The sequence below is a fragment of the Rhipicephalus sanguineus genome, chromosome 1, assembly GCF_013339695.2.
Source record: "Rhipicephalus sanguineus isolate Rsan-2018 chromosome 1, BIME_Rsan_1.4, whole genome shotgun sequence".
Lineage (NCBI taxonomy): Eukaryota > Metazoa > Arthropoda > Arachnida > Ixodida > Ixodidae > Rhipicephalus > Rhipicephalus sanguineus.
Genome location: NC_051176.1, coordinates 117,762,086 through 117,779,467, shown reverse-complemented (window position 1 = coordinate 117,779,467; position 17,382 = coordinate 117,762,086). Strand labels below are relative to the sequence as shown.

The 17,382-nt window shown below is 42.9% G+C and overlaps 1 protein-coding gene across 1 annotated transcript in view; it reads left to right on the top strand.

Annotated features, from left to right (window-relative positions):
* LOC119379039 (ribonuclease 3) overlaps positions 1-17,382 on the top strand; it is a 183,722-nt gene that overhangs the window by 102,263 nt on the left and 64,077 nt on the right. Inside the window, exons 13-15 of the mRNA XM_037648182.2 lie at positions 1,115-1,230; positions 5,285-5,338; positions 11,238-11,341. Coding sequence (XP_037504110.1) covers positions 1,115-1,230; positions 5,285-5,338; positions 11,238-11,341 — 274 coding nt within the window. The remainder of the gene's footprint in view (positions 1-1,114; positions 1,231-5,284; positions 5,339-11,237; positions 11,342-17,382) is intronic.

Here is a 17,382-nt window from a genome sequence, read left to right as displayed (position 1 = left end):
AATAGAGAAAGTTGTGATTACTTCCTTGAATTTCGCAGTTCTTTTTTCTGTTTATGAGAGTGCATTAATGGAATCTGAAGTGTTAAAAAAGGTTTTCTTTTTTCTTGCACTTTTTTAGTGAAACTGCTACAAGTCTACATTTCTTAGACACTAAGTTTTTTTTTGTGTGTGTGTGTGTGTGTGTGTGTGTGTGTGTGTGTGTGTGTGTGTGTGCGCGCGTGCGTGCGTGCATGCATGCATGTGCGCATGACAAGAATTTGGAGTAGTTGAAAGCTGGTTGATAGATCTTTTAAAGGAGTCCTGACACAAAAATCTTCGCCCCGCGTTTTTTTGCTGCAATGTGTTGCTGGGGGCCTGTTAGTCATAATACGGCACATCGTTTGCTGCAGCGCGCGACAGATAATTAATTACAAGCTCTTCATTACCGAAAGAGCCTCAGTTTCGGTTTGACAGAGCTCCAAAAACGACAAGCCGCCGGGTGCAACTATCACCACCTAGCGAGTGAAACGCTCGGTCACGTGAGCACACAGAACAGTGACGCATTTCCGCGCGGTCTGTCGTCGCCGGGCTCATCGTCGTCTGATGGCGACGATTTTCTTGCGGCGGGGATGGAAGGAATTTTCGACGTGGCGAATCAGTTCAGGTTTGACCCGCTGGCGAGGGGAGATTCGTCGGGAAGCGCGTCATAACAGAAATGGCGGCTACGACGTCATCATAACTTGTACCGGCTGCAACGGTTGCGTAGGGGAAGTAGGGGGGTCACCTCGGGTCACCTCCGAGGGTGTCAATGCATCGGGTGCGGCCTATAATGCTGGATCGCGCTCGCGAACTTCAAAATTCATATAAAATACATTCCAAGCTTTATTCGCTGCCGATATTTTGCAGATGGTACACGCACGTACACGGGAATCGATCCAGCAGGCTATCTCGGCCGCGAAATTTTGTGTCAGTACCCCTTTAAATGGTAGTTGTGCAATCTAAATGCAAGATTGCTTTGACAATACAAAGGATATGAAAAATGTCTGCTGTCCAAAATATCACTCCCTTTGTTTCCTTGTAGAATATTCTAGTCTCTTACTTTCTATCTTGTCTATTTTATTCATATCTCCCCAAGGTGCCCTTTTTCTAGACAGTGGCATCAAAGTGGCTGACAGGGTCTTTTCTACAACTCTCTTTTCGGAGCCTGATCTTCTGGACGTCTGGATCAACTACCCTCCACATCCCTTGCAGGTGACAATGCTATACTTAATGTATTAGAATGGTATACTAGTTGTGCTGTTCGCGTGTGCTCTTCACTGTTTGTCTTTAACACAAAAAAAAAATGGCCTTTTTTACTTTTGTAAACAGTTAAAAAAAAAGAGTGTGCTTTTACTTTCCTCACAGTTTCTAATCAATTCTTACGTGCAGTCGCAACGGATCAAAGCAAAAATTACGGATAGAGTGCGGTACTTTGTTATTGGAAGTTTCTACAACTTATGTAAGTCCCATATAAAGTGTTGCCCGAAAAGAACACTGGCACCACTTTTTGTCTAATTACTACGCAATTTGCTGTTGTTGGCCAACAGTTCCTTCCATCTATTTTGGTCATTAGCTGCTGCTTTAACTGTGACAGTGGAAAGGGATGTGTATTCATGTGAATGCACATATGATGAGAGTAGTGCCAGGGAACATTGAAACTACTTAGCTGAAAACTTCATTGATGGCTGTAGTCAAATGATGTAGCTAGGATTTTTTTTTTTTTTTTCAGCAGCAGGAGGCACATTATTCACTGGAGTGGTTAGGCATGTGTCATATGTGTTATGTATCCCATGGAGGAAAGAAATTTTGGGGTGTTGACACGTGCCTATCTTTATAAATTGGATTGTTTTGAACCATCAGATTCATTTAATGTGATCACTAGCAGTGTGCTATACAGCAGACTTTTATTGGTTCAACTGGTTACAGTATAACCTCGTTACAACGGATCTGTTTACAACAGACATTCGTATATTACATACCAATTTGCGGCGTTATGCCGACCTCCGTATTAGTTCCATTGATTGATCTTCGTTTACAACGGATTCTGGTACAACGGACATTCGGATATAATTGACTAAAACTTCAGGCCAGCAAGGTGGTCAGGACTCCTTTAGAACGGACTTTTCTACCACGGTCATTAACTTCCGATTTCAAACATCGCTTAGCATACTTTCGGGACGGGAGCAGCGCACCGCGGATATCGACGTACCGATTTAAGAACGAAGGCCGCCGATCCCCGGTCTGTCAATGATCAGCTATGCCTAGCTGTAGCGACAAAAAAATGGCGCGCAGCGTGCTTGGTGTTGCGTTTGGGACGCTGACACGCGAAATTGCGAGCCGTTGCCACCGCTTCTCCGCGCGGTCGCTGCGCGGCGAGCTTGGCCGGGGGGTCCGCTGCCGATGCGCAAAATGCCCATCCGCGGTTCTGAGGAGCCAGCGGGCAATGCGATTCGTTGCTTGAGACGAAGGACATTACGGCTTCTTCGCTTTCGCATGTCCGCTAGCGCGATGTTCTTGCCCTCAAAGTTCGGATTTGGCTCGTACATCGGCACCGTGAACGGAGTTAGGCCTAACCACGACATCTAGTAGAAAGCTCGGTTGCGATGTGCGTGGCCGCAGTGCCCGATGTTTCAAAGTACGTCATGCTCGATTGCGAGTACAAGGAGTTGTCCCGCGGTGGTCTTCGTCATAAGCTTCGAAGTGCTGATAAGAAGAACCTCGAACAGCGGTCCAACGAGTCAACGCTATTAGTCGCACGTCTGCGATGTTCGCGACGAGTGCGGCGCGCTATCGTAATCTGATGATTGAGCTTCCGCTTGCAGCTGCCCAACTAAAGCGTTCCAAATTATCGTCGACCCGTAAACACAGAACGAGTGCGAACGCGTCACTAAGTAGCGCAATTTTCGACAGCCACGACCTCGCGACGCACAAGCAGCAGACGACGATCCCGAAGCGAGCATTAACACGTTTTGGCTGCTTCTGCGGTAATACAGCAGAAGCAGCCAAAACGGGTTTTTCGTACGCTTGTTACTGAATGGAGGAGCCAGCTGAAACGGAGAACTTGAACGCGGAGAAATGCTCCTTACGACGAGCCCAAAATGGTGGCGCCCAGTTACGCCGTTGCCGAGCTATAATTTTGAAAAACGCTTTTTTTTTATATTTCCGCAATTTTCGCCAAGTCGGCAGACGCGAAACAAATTTTTGATAGCACTTCTACGTAGTTTTCATTGAAGATATTTTGGAATCAGATAGAAATGGGCTACAGAAACTGAAAATGCGATTTTCCAAAAATCGCTTTTTTTTTTTTTTTTTTTTTGGTCCCCCATTAAAAATAAGACTATGTTTGTGACTCGTAATTCTCTCCGGTTATAACAGACCCATTCAGTGTTTACATGAAAGTCTGTTGTAACAGTACTTAGATTTTACATACTCCCTTTACAACAGACCAAAATGCTCTTCACTATGAAGGTCTCTTGTAACGAGGTTATACTGTAATTAGATTTTGAGGCTAATTTAGCCTTGACCAAAAAGGTCCCTGCCAGTCAGGCCCATAGCCAGGATTTTTTTTCGGGGGGGGGGGGGGCACTTGCTGAAAGCCTTGACTATTTGAGCAAAACGCCTATTTTCCTTATTTATTTTCGGTAAAACACCATGTATCATAAAAATTTCGGGGAGGGGGCCGCCCCCCCCCCCCCCTGGCTACGGGCCTGCTGCCAGTACCCATATATCTTTATAGGACCAGATGTTTATTTCAATCCTGAAATTAGCCATAACTCGATAATTAGAATTTAGCTGATAATCTTGCATGCACACGACCCCAGTGGTGACCAAAAGGGTGATTCCAGCAGAGGCACCGTCCATTTTGGCAGCGCTTTGATCTAGGTACTGTGAATTGATTGAATGCATGTTGCCCATTTTCAACCTGCCCCAGGAAGTCTTTGATACAAGGAAAGTAGCTCAGAATCATTTATGGTATATCATGTATTTATTAGGGGTGTGCGAATATTCGAAATTTCGAATATTTTTCGAATAGTGTTTGCTATTCGATTCGATTCACACTGAAATTTTACTATTCGAACTATTCGAACTTCCCAAAGACAAATGCAGTCAACGTCCGGTTGAAAGTGACCCCTTCAGATTTTCAATATGCTTCACCTCATTACACTCTCGTATTGCGGCAAAGCTGCCTTTCAAGCTCCGTTACAGTCGAACTTGGGCAAGAGAGAACGTCCGTTTGGAAGTGGTCCCTAGATTTTCAATATGCTTCACCTCATCACACCCCCGTATGCGGCAAAGCTGCCTTTCAAGCTCCGCTACGGTCGCAAATGTATTAACTCAAGAAAACGCTGGTTCCAATATGGAGATGAAAGATGTGGCAGAGTTGGGGGCTCAATTAATGCTGTTTTGGACCTGAAATTTGGGCAGGAAGTCCGAAAAATCGGACGCCGAAGCTTTTTAGCATCCAAAATTTCAGATGTTCTTGTATATCGACGTCTACGAGGCAGATTTGGAACTCCGGACTTGAAGTGAGCACACCCTTGTCTGCCACATCAGTTGGCCTTCCACAGAAGTTGAAAGAGAAGCAGAGGCTGAGGAAATGGCATCTCTGCCTATCACGTGTAAAGTGTTGTCGGCAACACTTTGGTTGCACCAAATCATGTACATAAATACAATTTGGCCTCTACATTGCCTCATTCTTGATAAGAAAGACAACTATGAAATATGACCCCACCAGCGCTTCGTCAACCTAGCGAAAAGAAACACTTTCATGTTGCTATCTCACAAGAACATACTTAGGGATTCTCTGCAACTTTTTCTGTAATTTCACTTCGAATTATTCGAAAAATGTTTGAGAAATATTCGAAAATTATTCGAAATTATTCGATTCGATTCGCACTCAATCTTTATTATTCGAATTCGCTTCGCACCCAAAATTTTGCTATTCGCACAGCTCTAGTATTTATGCAATTCTAAGATGCTTATTTTTTTCCGCGCGATAAAATTTGTCCGAAAATTTCTTGGGCAGTGTAATTTGATTCAAAACAAAGCCAGAACTTCATGTGCAATAAAAGTCCAGCTATGAGTTCTGCATAGGTGAGGTTTGCACAGTAAAGGCAGATTAGAGCATGTATATTTTTAACACTCACTTGTAAATTCTCACAGCTGATAGCTTGAACCACAGTCGCTAAGGTGCTTCCTTTTGCCATTGAACCAGTTATGTTTAAAGGATGCATTATGGCTATTTAATTTGCTGTTGCACTTACAGGAACAAGTGCCAGAGGGTGATAGAAAGTGGATTTGCACTGTTCCTCTGCTGAAGGTAAGTGCATGAAACTGGTAAAATCACGTTAAAGGGGTACTGACACCTTTTTTCGAAGGCGATTTTACTCTGCTGTACAAATCTCCTGTCTGCAGAGACGGCTCTGAGCAAGTGTGAAGCTCAGCAAATGCTGATAAGATATTTTAATTTGATATTAGTCAATTTTTCCCTGGCGCAGCTACTGACATCGGCACTAGCTTGACGTCAGGCTACAGTACAAATTCTGGTGATTTCACGCAGCAGTCTGGCTAGTTGTGATGACGTTAGGTACCAAAACTTCCAAGATGGTCACTTGTGCGTCACCAACGGAGCCACTGTGCGGAGCGGCCGTGGAAACATCACTACGTATTGTGCGAGCACGTGACGAGAAGCTCATACCGTGTTGTGACGTCAGGGTACAGTAGGAACCGAAACTAGCTTTTAAAAACATACTGTAATTACTTTTTCAGGGCGCACTCGCGCTTAGCACTACCTTTTTTAGGCTCTTGAGGGCTTGACCTTTCATATGACGCAAAAAAAACGACAACTGAAAGTATTCCTGTCAGTACCCCTTTAAGCCAGGCCAGTTGTTACTGTGATCTGGGATGTGCAGTGTTGGGCGGTCTGTGCTATTCCGGTAATTTGCTTATCATATTGTTGCACTCATGAGTATCCAGCTGGATGAGATGAGTTGCAGAGTAATTTTACAGGGATTACTCCACAAAGATGTATTTTTAAATTCTAATTACAGTGTCATATTATCCTCCTTAATCCCAGCAAAATGCTAGGGACACAATACCTTTTAACTAATTTCTGAATGAACACTTGTGCGGGCACATGCTCATATTATTACCTGCATGATATGTACAGTACTCTCAGATTGAAACACGACAATTTAGGGCTAAGTAAAGCACATCACTTCGTTTCCAGCGTCTTAAGGTTGTGTCATATTGCCGTAATTTTGACTCGGAACTCTTGCATTAGAGCCAACACTATGTTTACCAACCAGATTGATAGCGACATGGCGCGGTTAACTCGAGCAATCACTCATAGCAGTCGTTAACACTGAAAAAATTTTGTCACATTTCAATTCATAAGGACTGCACAGCCGCCCATTTTCTTAACATGAATGTGTGAATGTCAACCGCAGAGTCGATAAGCACCACACAATGGAGCACAGCAGCGACATGAACAAGAATACGCACATGCACATGATGAGCAGTCCTGTGCAGCTGTCTTCTGCTAGGCTGTTTCGGGAACCGGACAGCACTCCTGCTTCTTTCGGGCACCGTAATCGTCATCCTTTTTTTTTTCTGAATGCTTCTATCAAGTTATAAAGAAAAGGTCAAGTGGCCATGCGTGAGATAGATGGGATGTGATATACACCCGACGGATTATACTACGTGCGTATCAGCATTTTTGTATCTTTTTCCTGTGGTTCACGCAGTTTTCTGAGGCAAAAAAAAAAAAAGATATCTGCCACTGCAAGCCAAAAACGGAACAAAAAAGACAAGGACAAAAAAAAGTAGGGGGGTCTGGGTCCATTTCGCATAGAAGCCTGTCAGGCGAAAGATGCACCGGACTGTTCACTGCGCGCATGCACATACTCTCGCGCATTTCGCCGCTGTGCTCCATCATACAGGGCTTGTCGACTTGGCGCTCGACGCTCAAGCGTTCAGGTTTTAAAAAATGGGCAGCTGTACATAGTACCTGCCAGATCTCCCACTTTGTTCAGGAGACACAACACTTCTGACCAATCCTCCCAATTGTAAGGGCACAGCCATAAATCTCCAGAAAGGGAGCCCTAGCCTCACCGCAAAAAGGAAACAAAAGGGCATTGGTTGTAAAATTCTTCTGGCCTTGGAAAACCTAAACAGCTTACGGGATAGCCACAGGACCCTCCCCTTTACCCACCAGTGTAAAGGGGAAAGCGCCTCTGGTTCTGTCTTTATTCAAAGTAACACTGCCACCGCATTTGCATGTGGCTTTTGTTATTTATGGTTTGGCATGTTATTTTTCATTTGAATGGCGAACTCCCGATAACACATAAATAAAAAAGTTACTTTTTCCATGTCGCATCACAACGCACGTCCACTGTACGGCTGCTGTTTTAGGTGCCGCAGACCATAATGTCTTTATGCAAGTGAAATGTACACAAAAAAGTTAATTTTATTTTTCGCAGTATCAGTCGCACTGCGGAATGCTTTTTAAGTCACCCTTGCCGCAGTACATTGAATCATGTGGAAAAGCATGCAAACAACAAGAAGGAGGCACCAGCTGTTATGGGACATGGCACATTTTGATCCTTAATTACACACGTGTGCACGTGCCATATAATTACGAGTACCAGTATGTTTGCTGATGTCTGAATACATTATTGGCCATGATTCAGAGGTGTCTGCGATGTTGCTATGGCCCTGAGAAACAAATGCAAACAATCGTGAGTTTTCTGTTGTTGCATCCACAACCCATCCCCTCCCTTCTTTACAAATCTTCTGAATTCTGAGGTGTTTAGGTTGGCAGGTATGTATGTAGATAACAAGTCCGTTACTGTATGTAGATAACAAGTCCGTTACTCTTGTTTGGTCAGATAAAAATTACCTCTTTATTTTTTTCTTAAGTACATCATATAGGTTTACCATCACATTTCACTTCTTCGCCTTCACTTTTCATCCTAAATTCCTGCAGTGGAAAATAGAAAGAGAATTGTTCGAGGGGATTGTTTCTTTGTTAGACACAACCATTGAAAACTAACGGACAGTTAAGCCAAGGAAAGCATAGGGGCCATTATTGGTTGCTTTTAATTGTAGTGTAATGATTATGACCTAAATTGAAAGGAATTAAAGTGGATGAAAAAACACTTTCCATCGGTGGGATCCGAACCCACAACCTTCGAATTACGCCATAGAATTACAGTAGAGCATCGGACGTGTGATTTGAAGGTTGTGTGTTCGGACCCTACCGACGGAAAGGGTGCTTTTTCGTCCACTTTAATTCCTTTCAGTTTAGGTCATAATCATCACACTACGCTTACAAACAACAGATAATGTCCCCTATGCTTTCTATAGCTTATTGTCTGTAGGTTTTCATTGGTCGCATTGTCTCTGGCATTTGAAAAGTGCAGCACATTAATTTCTCATTTTCACAAATGATTCAACATTGTTACGTACTTGATGCGTGGTGTTGCCTGCATCTAGCTTCACATTACAGTAGCTCAACTTAGCTTAGCGGTCTGAAGAATAGCCAAGACATTGAAGTCCAAATCTGCGCTCGTGGTGTTCTGTATGTTTTCTTACTCGTGTCCTTGTCTTTTCACATAGTTTAATAACATCTGAAAGCTATGAACCAACTAGCCCGCCAGAACGTCTTGCTGAAGTACATTTCTTCTCCTGTGGGCTCTTTTCTATGTGTGCAACTAAAGCAAGAGGCAGCAATTTCCTCTGTGAACCTGATTGCTGTGTCCGTCTGCCAGTCCCGTGTTTTGGGCTTATTGCCTGAAGCTCAGGATAGTCCTCCACAAGTGCAAGCACTATTTGGTCGTCTGGTTTAGTCCTGGGGCCACGTCAGTCCCTGTTCAGCAATGAAAATGAAAGCTGCTGTCCACAGGGGCCGACACAGGGTGTAAACAGATTAGTACAATCACCAACAGCCAATTCAAACTTCACAGGAACTGTGAAACAATTAAATTTATTGACTGTCTAAAGAACAGAAAAATGGCCTTTTTTGTGAAAATTGTCACTTTTGACATTTCACTTGTAAAATTATGTTTGGTCATTAAACTTTTATTTCACCGAGTATCAAGGCTGAATTCAGATTAGAAATAGGTGAAAAATCTATTTTAATCAGGCAATGTCACTCTGGCCTCAGCCACAGCAGGTGCCGAGGCCACAGTGTATGGTTAAGTTGATGTGGTAAAGGGGAAAGCATGAACCATGTGGCCAAGCACCATGGCACGGCACTCCGTAAACTGCCATTACCACCTCCCTGTGGAGATAAGTTGAAAGATGATGCAACACAAGAGCTGCAAAATATTTATGAAATTGCAGTAACCACCCACATTAAATGTTCAGGAAATGTATCTTGCCATGCGAGCATCCTACTTTAATTCTAGCAACGTGGCAGGAAGTTGCCAATTCTGTTCAGAAGGAGTGACTTCCTGGTGTAAGCACGGGCGAGCCAGAGCTCTTTGGGAGTGCGTACCAGATTACACTCTAATCTTGACCAACGAACAGGTGTTGCCTGCACATCCATTATATAAGCACCTCACAGTTGAAAAGCTCTTGGTTCACTGTCTGCAAGGAACAATGCAAGGTGTTGTGGACTTGCTCAACAGCAAGGTCTGCCTTCTGTGTCCAAAGGCAATGCTCCCATCCTGTACAGCTGTGGAAGCTGCAACAATGGCTACCCAGTTCTTCAATAAGGGATATTCAAACTTTGAGCACATCCTTCAAGAGCTTGATATACTGCCACCTGAAGAACTTGTCACCCTGGGCCACTCACATGACCAGAGGCGAATCAAAAGAGTGTCTGTCTGCATGCAAAACAGCCGAGGCATGGGCTCATCACTGCCACATGGTGAAGAGAGTGCACCTTTATGGCTGACTTAAGGGCTGGGAAATATTAACATATGGAGCCGGATGTTTTTAAGTGCGCTCGCTGTTTAGAGTGTGGATTGTTCTATGCTCTCACAAAGTTTCATGCTAATCGCACTGTATATTGATGAATACACACGTTCATAACTTTCAAATGCATTTTTCTCAATTTCCATTCTGAGGCAATTCTGACATGTTGTGCACGAACTTTCATGCACTTAAAATAGTTCTATCATAACGAAATTTTGCACAGAGCTTCTTCAGCCACTCTAAAATACAGACATCTATATGAAGTAGCACTATACATTACATATTTTTGGTTTCATAACTTGATATGCTGATAGGGGAGATGTAAAATATACATTTGGTACCTTCGATTTTTTTTTAAAAAGGTAGCAAGTTAAGCAGACATTTGAGGTACTTTTCAGTACTGTACTGCTCATGTGCAGCAAAATGAGCTATTTTTGGATTCTGTGTGAAAATTTTTAATAAGCTAAAAAGTGTGCACAAAACAACCAATATTTTGTTGTCAATGTTGTAGTAACTCTGGAACTATTACAGTTATCAGAAAACTAATTACAGTTTTGAAATCAGCATCACAAACTCTACTGTTACCTAAAATTTCAAAGTTCTAAGTCAAGAAATAAAAAAAAATAGTTTTCGAGTAGCATCTCCCCTTAATGTTTATTTGCATTTTACTGTCACTGAGGCCAAAAAAAAAGGAAATGTATGTAGTTATTTAATATTATAAGTTTAGGGTTTGTATTATAGCAATCTGACATTTTCGACCACGAATTCTTAAAAAGCTATTGAAGGCTAGGGAAAAGCCATTTCGTACAAAACCAGATGGGGCTTTGGGGTATGGTATACATGTTCACAAGAAAAATTTGTAAAGACAGCATTGTTTACAATAGAGTGCATTGTAACAGTGTGGTAATAAAAAGGTACTTGGTGGTGCTTAAGCAACTGGAAGGCATCTGTAGCTTAGTCTCCTTTCAGGATAAGAAAATGAGGACACTTAAGTAAATTTGACGGAGTATGGTCTGTAATAAAATTGAAAATGTAGGTTTGGATTGCGCATAACCAGCGATTTTTATGAAGTGGTTAGATAACTCAGGTATAGGTGTTCTGCAAAATTGTCTTTTTTTTTAAAGAATACATTGTCCATGCTGAGCATTCTTATTGAGTAATTATGCAACAGCCATGCCTCTAGGTTTGATACTTAAGCAGTAATATTGTGCATTTAAATGGTTTCTCTCAGTTTGCTGAATCGGTGTAATGTTATCTGACTTCAAAGTGAACATTTTTCTGTCTTTCTAATTTTGCAGAAACTGAATGAGTTTGAAGAGTTGACTGGCATCGAGTTCACCCACATCAGACTGCTGGCCAAAGCCTTCACCCACCGCAGCATTGGATTCAACAACCTGACACTGTAAGAAACACCTTGTCTCACCATTCTCCTAAGGCAGTGATATGGCTGCAGTGTCACTCCACCACTTTTGACATTTACTCTACCTTGGTGCATGTATGTGTAGGTTTACCATAAGGCAGGGCGTGTTTAGAGGTAAGGGTAGTCTAAGAAGGGTCCCCAATATCTTTTGATTTCAATGCAATTTTTATTAGAGCTGTGCGAATAGCAAAATTTTGGTTGCGAAGCGAATTTGAATAATAAAGATTGAGTGCGAATCGAATCGAATAATTTCGAATAATTTTCGAATATTTCTCAAACACTTTTCGAATAATTCGAAGTGAAATTGCAAAAAAAGTTGCAGAGAATCCCTAAGTATGTTCTTGTGAGATAGCAACATGAAAGTGTTTCTTTTCGCTAGGTTGATGAAGCGCTGGTGGGGTCATATTTCATAGTTGTCTTTCTTATCAAGAGTGAGGCAATGTAGAGGTTGAATTGTATTTATGTACATGATTTGGTGCAACCAAAGTGTTGCCGACAACACTTTACACGTGATAGGCAGAGATGCCATTTCCTCAGCCTCTCCTCCTCTTTCAACTGCTGTGGAAGGCCAACTGATGTGGCGGACAAGGGTGTGCTCCCTTCAAGTCCGGAGTTCCAAATCTGCCTCATAGACGTCAATATATAAGAACATCTGAAATTTTGGATGCTAAAAAGCTTCGGCGTCCGATTTTTCGGATTTCCTGCCCAAATTTCAGGTCCAAAACAGCATTAATTGAGCCCCCAACTCTGCCACATCTTTCATCTCTATGTTGGAACCAGCATTTTCTTGAGTTAATACATTTGCGACTGTAGCGGAGCTTGAAAGGCAGCTTTGCCGCAATACGGGGGTGTGATGAGGTGAAGCATATTGAAAATCTAGGGACCACTTCCAATCGGACGTTGACTGTCTCTTGCCCAAGTTCGGCTGTAACTGAGCTTGAAAGGCAGCTTTGCCGCAATACGGGGGTGTGATGAGATGAAGCATATTGAAATTCTAGGACCACTTTCAACCGGACTTTCTTTCTTGGCTAAGTTCGACCGTAACGGAGCTTGAAAGGCAGCTTTGCCGCAATACCGGGTGTGAGGAGGTGAAGCATATTGAAAATCTAGGGACCACTTCCAATCAGACGTTGACTGTCTCTTGCCCAAGTTCGGCTGTAACTGAGCTTGAAAGGCAGCTTTGCCGCAATACGGGGGTGTGATGAGATGAAGCATATTGAAAATCTAGGACCACTTTCAACCGGACTTTCTTTCTTGGCTAAGTTCGACCGTAACGGAGCTTGAAAGGCAGCTTTGCCGCAATACCGGGTGTGAGGAGGTGAAGCATATTGAAAATCTAGGGACCACTTCCAATCAGACGTTGACTGTCTCTTGCCCAAGTTCGGCTGTAACTGAGCTTGAAAGGCAGCTTTGCCGCAATACGGGGGTGTGATGAGATGAAGCATATTGAAAATCTAGGACCACTTTCAACCGGACTTTCTTTCTTGGCTAAGTTCGACCGTAACGGAGCTTGAAAGGCAGCTTTGCCGCAATACGAGAGTGTAATGAGGTGAAGCATATTGAAAATCTGAAGGGGTCACTTTCAACCGGACGTTGAGTGCATTTGTCTTTGGGAAGTTCGAATAGCAAACACTATTCGAAAAATATTCGAAATTTCGAATATTCGCACACCCCTAATTTTTATACGATGTAGCGAAATCTCTCCACACATTTTTTTTTTTTTTCTTCAGTGCATGCCTTTGTTTCGGCATGGACAAATCGTAACTGGTACATACTGGAAAATGCAACTTACACAATGGTCTGAATCTTAGCATCTAAAACAGTTGATATTTCTTTCTACCACTTGCTGTTTCTTATACTTAAATTTGTCTATAAATTTTTAATTTAAAAAAAATCAACACAAGGACAAAAAAAATGGCAAGGTTGGCTTTGAACAAGAGGCTAAAAAATATATATATATGGCTCTCTTGCCAACTTTTTTTATGTGAATTTTCTTTCTTTACAGTGAATTTTCTTTAAATATTTTTTTCTAAGCATACTGCTTCATATGCTAAAGGTGCTAAACATGCTAAATTGCTATGTACTGGTACATTTGAACCTTCTTATAAGAGACACTGATGTAATGGACAACTGGGTATAGAAAACACTATTCATCCATATGGTTCGCCATCCTATTTTTCCCATTAATTGTATCGCTTTCATAACAGATGCCAGATGTAGAACATTTTGTAAAGGGCAAGTTCTTCATTTTGAGTCAACAATCTTGCTTGTAACTGACATTTTAATTGCACAACCATTGGCTGCGAACTGCAGTTGGGTCCATTGTGAAAACAAAGGGAAACATCAGACGTGTGCACTCACTGTTTATGATAACATAAAGCAAATCAGTGGATCAGTGAGCTATAACATGGAGAGCTTCTAGCGATGTGAATGCATTGTAAAGAAGCACTTCAACCTTTGCAAGGGCGTAAGTGCAACCGCACGTGTAGGTGTGTGTCGAGCCAAGAATAACTGGGAGTGCATGGCGGGCTCTCCCTTTAGCGCAACTCCCAACCAAGAAGCATTGCATATATTCTGTCCTCATGACTTAAGTTATAGCCAGCGTGCACTGCAGGCTTTACCTCTCACACAGGGTTTCTTAAAGGGGCCCTGCAACACTTTTTCAGTATGGTCAGAAAACGTTGCTGATCGGTAGTCGAGGCTCCCGAGAACACGCAAGCCAAACATTGTGGTGCAGCATGCAGCCTGGGATTTACAATAAATTCTGAAAGTCAGCTAAAAATTGCTTCCTCTTCTCTCGACAAATGATGCTATTTACTTAATATCACTGCGTTATTGACTCAAGTTCCACGCCATTGGCTGATTTGAACATGGAGTGCTCGGTAGTTACTGTGGCCGCTGCGGGAGGACTCCCATGCCTGCGCATGCGATCGCACTGAAAGTACGGCGTGCGTTCGAAGAGAAAAAAAAGAAAAAGTGCTCAAGGTCACGAGGCACACGTGACGTACCTTCCTCCCCTGTGCCAACCCTCCCCGCTTAGCTTCCAGCACTTTCATCGGGTCGAGAGAAGAGAGAAAACGATTACAATGTGCGACAAATCTTTGTAACTCCATTCGTAATGGACGGATTCTAAAATTTTTTGCAGCGGTCGCTTTGTGAGGCAATAAGCTCCTTTAGTGAAGCCATTTTATGGCTACTCGGAAAAGTGTTGCAGGGCCCCTTTAATGGCAGATCTACCTGGCAAATGCGAGCAAACAAATCAGCTGCTTCTTGGCTAGTGTGAACAAGCCGTCGTGCGAACTTCCAAGAAAGCAAGGCAGTAGTCAAGTAGTGTGAGAGAGTTGTGCTGGAGCAAACAAGCATTGCGTTCTCTGTGTAGTGATCTGCCAAGCATATTGCATAGTACATGATGAACCACAGCAAAACTACCGAGACAAGAAATATAAGAAGGACAAACAAGGTGGGTGCTGACTTACTGATTTATCATGTACTTTTCTGCTTTTTTATTTGTTTCCACATTGTTTTCTTCTTTGGTGCTGCTTATATATGCTTGTTTCTGAAGAAAATAAACCAGTTGCAAGTCAGCGCCTTGTTCATCCTACTTCTTATCGTCCTCATCTCGGCAGTTGCATTGTGGTTCATCATGCGTCACCAACTCGCTCAAGTTTTCAGGTTGCTATTGCATAGTACAGTTGAACCCCTTTGTAGGAGACACTAATGTAGGAGAAAATTGGGTATAAGAGACACCAGCGTGCCTACATTGAAACAGGGGTTGATTAGAGAATGAGAACATGGTAACTTGCTTATAAGAGACACCTCATATAAGGGACAAGTACTGCCCCTTGGTGCATGCCTCTTATAAAGGGATTCGACTCTGTTTTTAATTTTTGTGCCGAAATCTGAAAAATTATAAAACATTTAAAAATGTAATTTTCGCACGTGAATTTAAGAGCTGTTATCTCCAATTTCAATTGAACTTTCCCAGGGTTATTGTCGTCATCAGTTTTTTGTTATACAGTGAAACCTCGGTGATACGAATCTCGCGGGGTTGCCAAAAATATTCGTATCATCCGAAATTCGTATCACCAGAAAACATGAAAAATTAGTATGCGACAAAATAAAGTTGGCATAAGTTTTGATTCAGTGTTTCTCAGGACCGCAGCGACGTCATGAAGAGCTCTGAATGATCGCCAGTAAAGTTTTTAAACGAGAACGATCAGACTTGTACTCGTATATAAAATGCATGCGCGCTTGTGTAATTAATGAACCAGCTGTGTTGTGCCCCGTGACCGCTAGTAGCCCCTTCCTAATCTTACGCTTTTTTGTATTACACCAAAATACTGCGGCGAACGTGACTTAAGAAGCGCTTGCACACGATAGCTGGAGGCCAAGCTCCTTCGCCAAGACCGTCTGCTTCGTCTCTTGGGGTCTTTGTCCACCTTTAATGGGACTTCATGGCGGACCCGCAGCCCAAGTTTCAGTCTTGTTTAATAGAACGTCTGATTGCGGGGACATGGCTTGCATCGACGTGGCAGGCACGTGTTAACACAGTTCCAAGACGCTGCTCCCTCGAGCACAGGAGCACGCGTCAACGCGTCGAAAAACAAAAAAAAAAAGCGCGACGTCAACGTCATCTGTAACCTAAACGCGAAGACGCCTAAAGGCCTCCAATATTCGCGCGCGCTATCTTGGAGGCCGCGACGCACCGTTGATGGTCGCGCAGCGCGCATGCCTGCGCCCCCGCGTGACTGCCGCATCCTCTTCCGAGACAGCGCGGACGCACCTGTTCGTACCTGTGCGCTAGCGTACGTTCGTATCAAACGTCACAGGGTGCAAATCGGTTCACACCAACCGTACTCCAATACATTGCAGGCTAATGGGCCTTGGCCGGGACCACAGAAAAATTCGTATCACCCCGAAATTCGTACGAGCCATGATCGTATCACCGAGGTTTTACTGTATACAAAAGCAGGTTGCATCATTTTGATCTGAATACACAAGAAAGCAATCAATAGGGATGTATATCCTGCAATATTCAGTGCCCCGCGGCCTGTCTTCTAGGGTGTCATGCAACACAAGCATCAAGTTTGCTATGGCTTCAATTTGTGCTGCGAACAAAGTAAGCAACTCAAGTGCTTTGACAAAAAGATGTTTTTCTTTAAGAAAATAGCCACCGTGGTGGTACAGTCATTAAAGTTCTAAGCTGCTGACACTAACAGCGCGGGTTCAATTCCGGCCGCAGCAGTTGCATTTTCAGTGGAGGCAAAAATGCTATAGGCCAGTGTACTTAGATTTAGGTGCACATTAAAGAACCCCTGGTGGTCGAATTTTCTGGATCTCTCCTCTGCGGCATGTCTCATAATCATATCATGGTTTTGGCACGCAAAACCCCAGAAATTATTATTTTTTGAGAAATACAGAGGCTCATTGGCTCATTGACTTGGCATTCTTCTGCTGAACACGATGTCACAGGTTGAACTTCCTGTCATGGTGGCCATATTTCAATGGAAATGAACATAATGACACCGCAGTACTTGAGTAGGTAAACAGAGTGTTGAACAGGTCATGCAGTATAATCTACAGCTTTTGACTTCAGCATTTCTATGTTGCCTGCAAATTGCACAGACACAAATTAGGCAAGTAAATGTGGTGTCTGATAGCCCCACTCTAACAGTTCGAATTCTTCGAATCAAATAATGTAGACTGGTTCCATCTGTGATAGCTGGCAGCTACATCTGTGACAGCAGTCATCAACTTGGTTTCTGACAGGCTGGAGCTTCATCACCATCATGGTGGTGGTAACGTAGATTGGTGACCTCCATAACCAAAATCTCTTTTTTAAGAGCAGCTGCTTCTAAAAGGCTTTTATTGCGATAGCAATTATATTGTTACGGGGAGAAAAAGGCGTTGAAGGTTATATTTACAAGGTATATACACTCTCGGCGGATTTTGCCATCGCCGTCATGCCCCGAATATGTATATGTATGTATATATAAATAAAAGCAAGAAATAAAAATAATTCT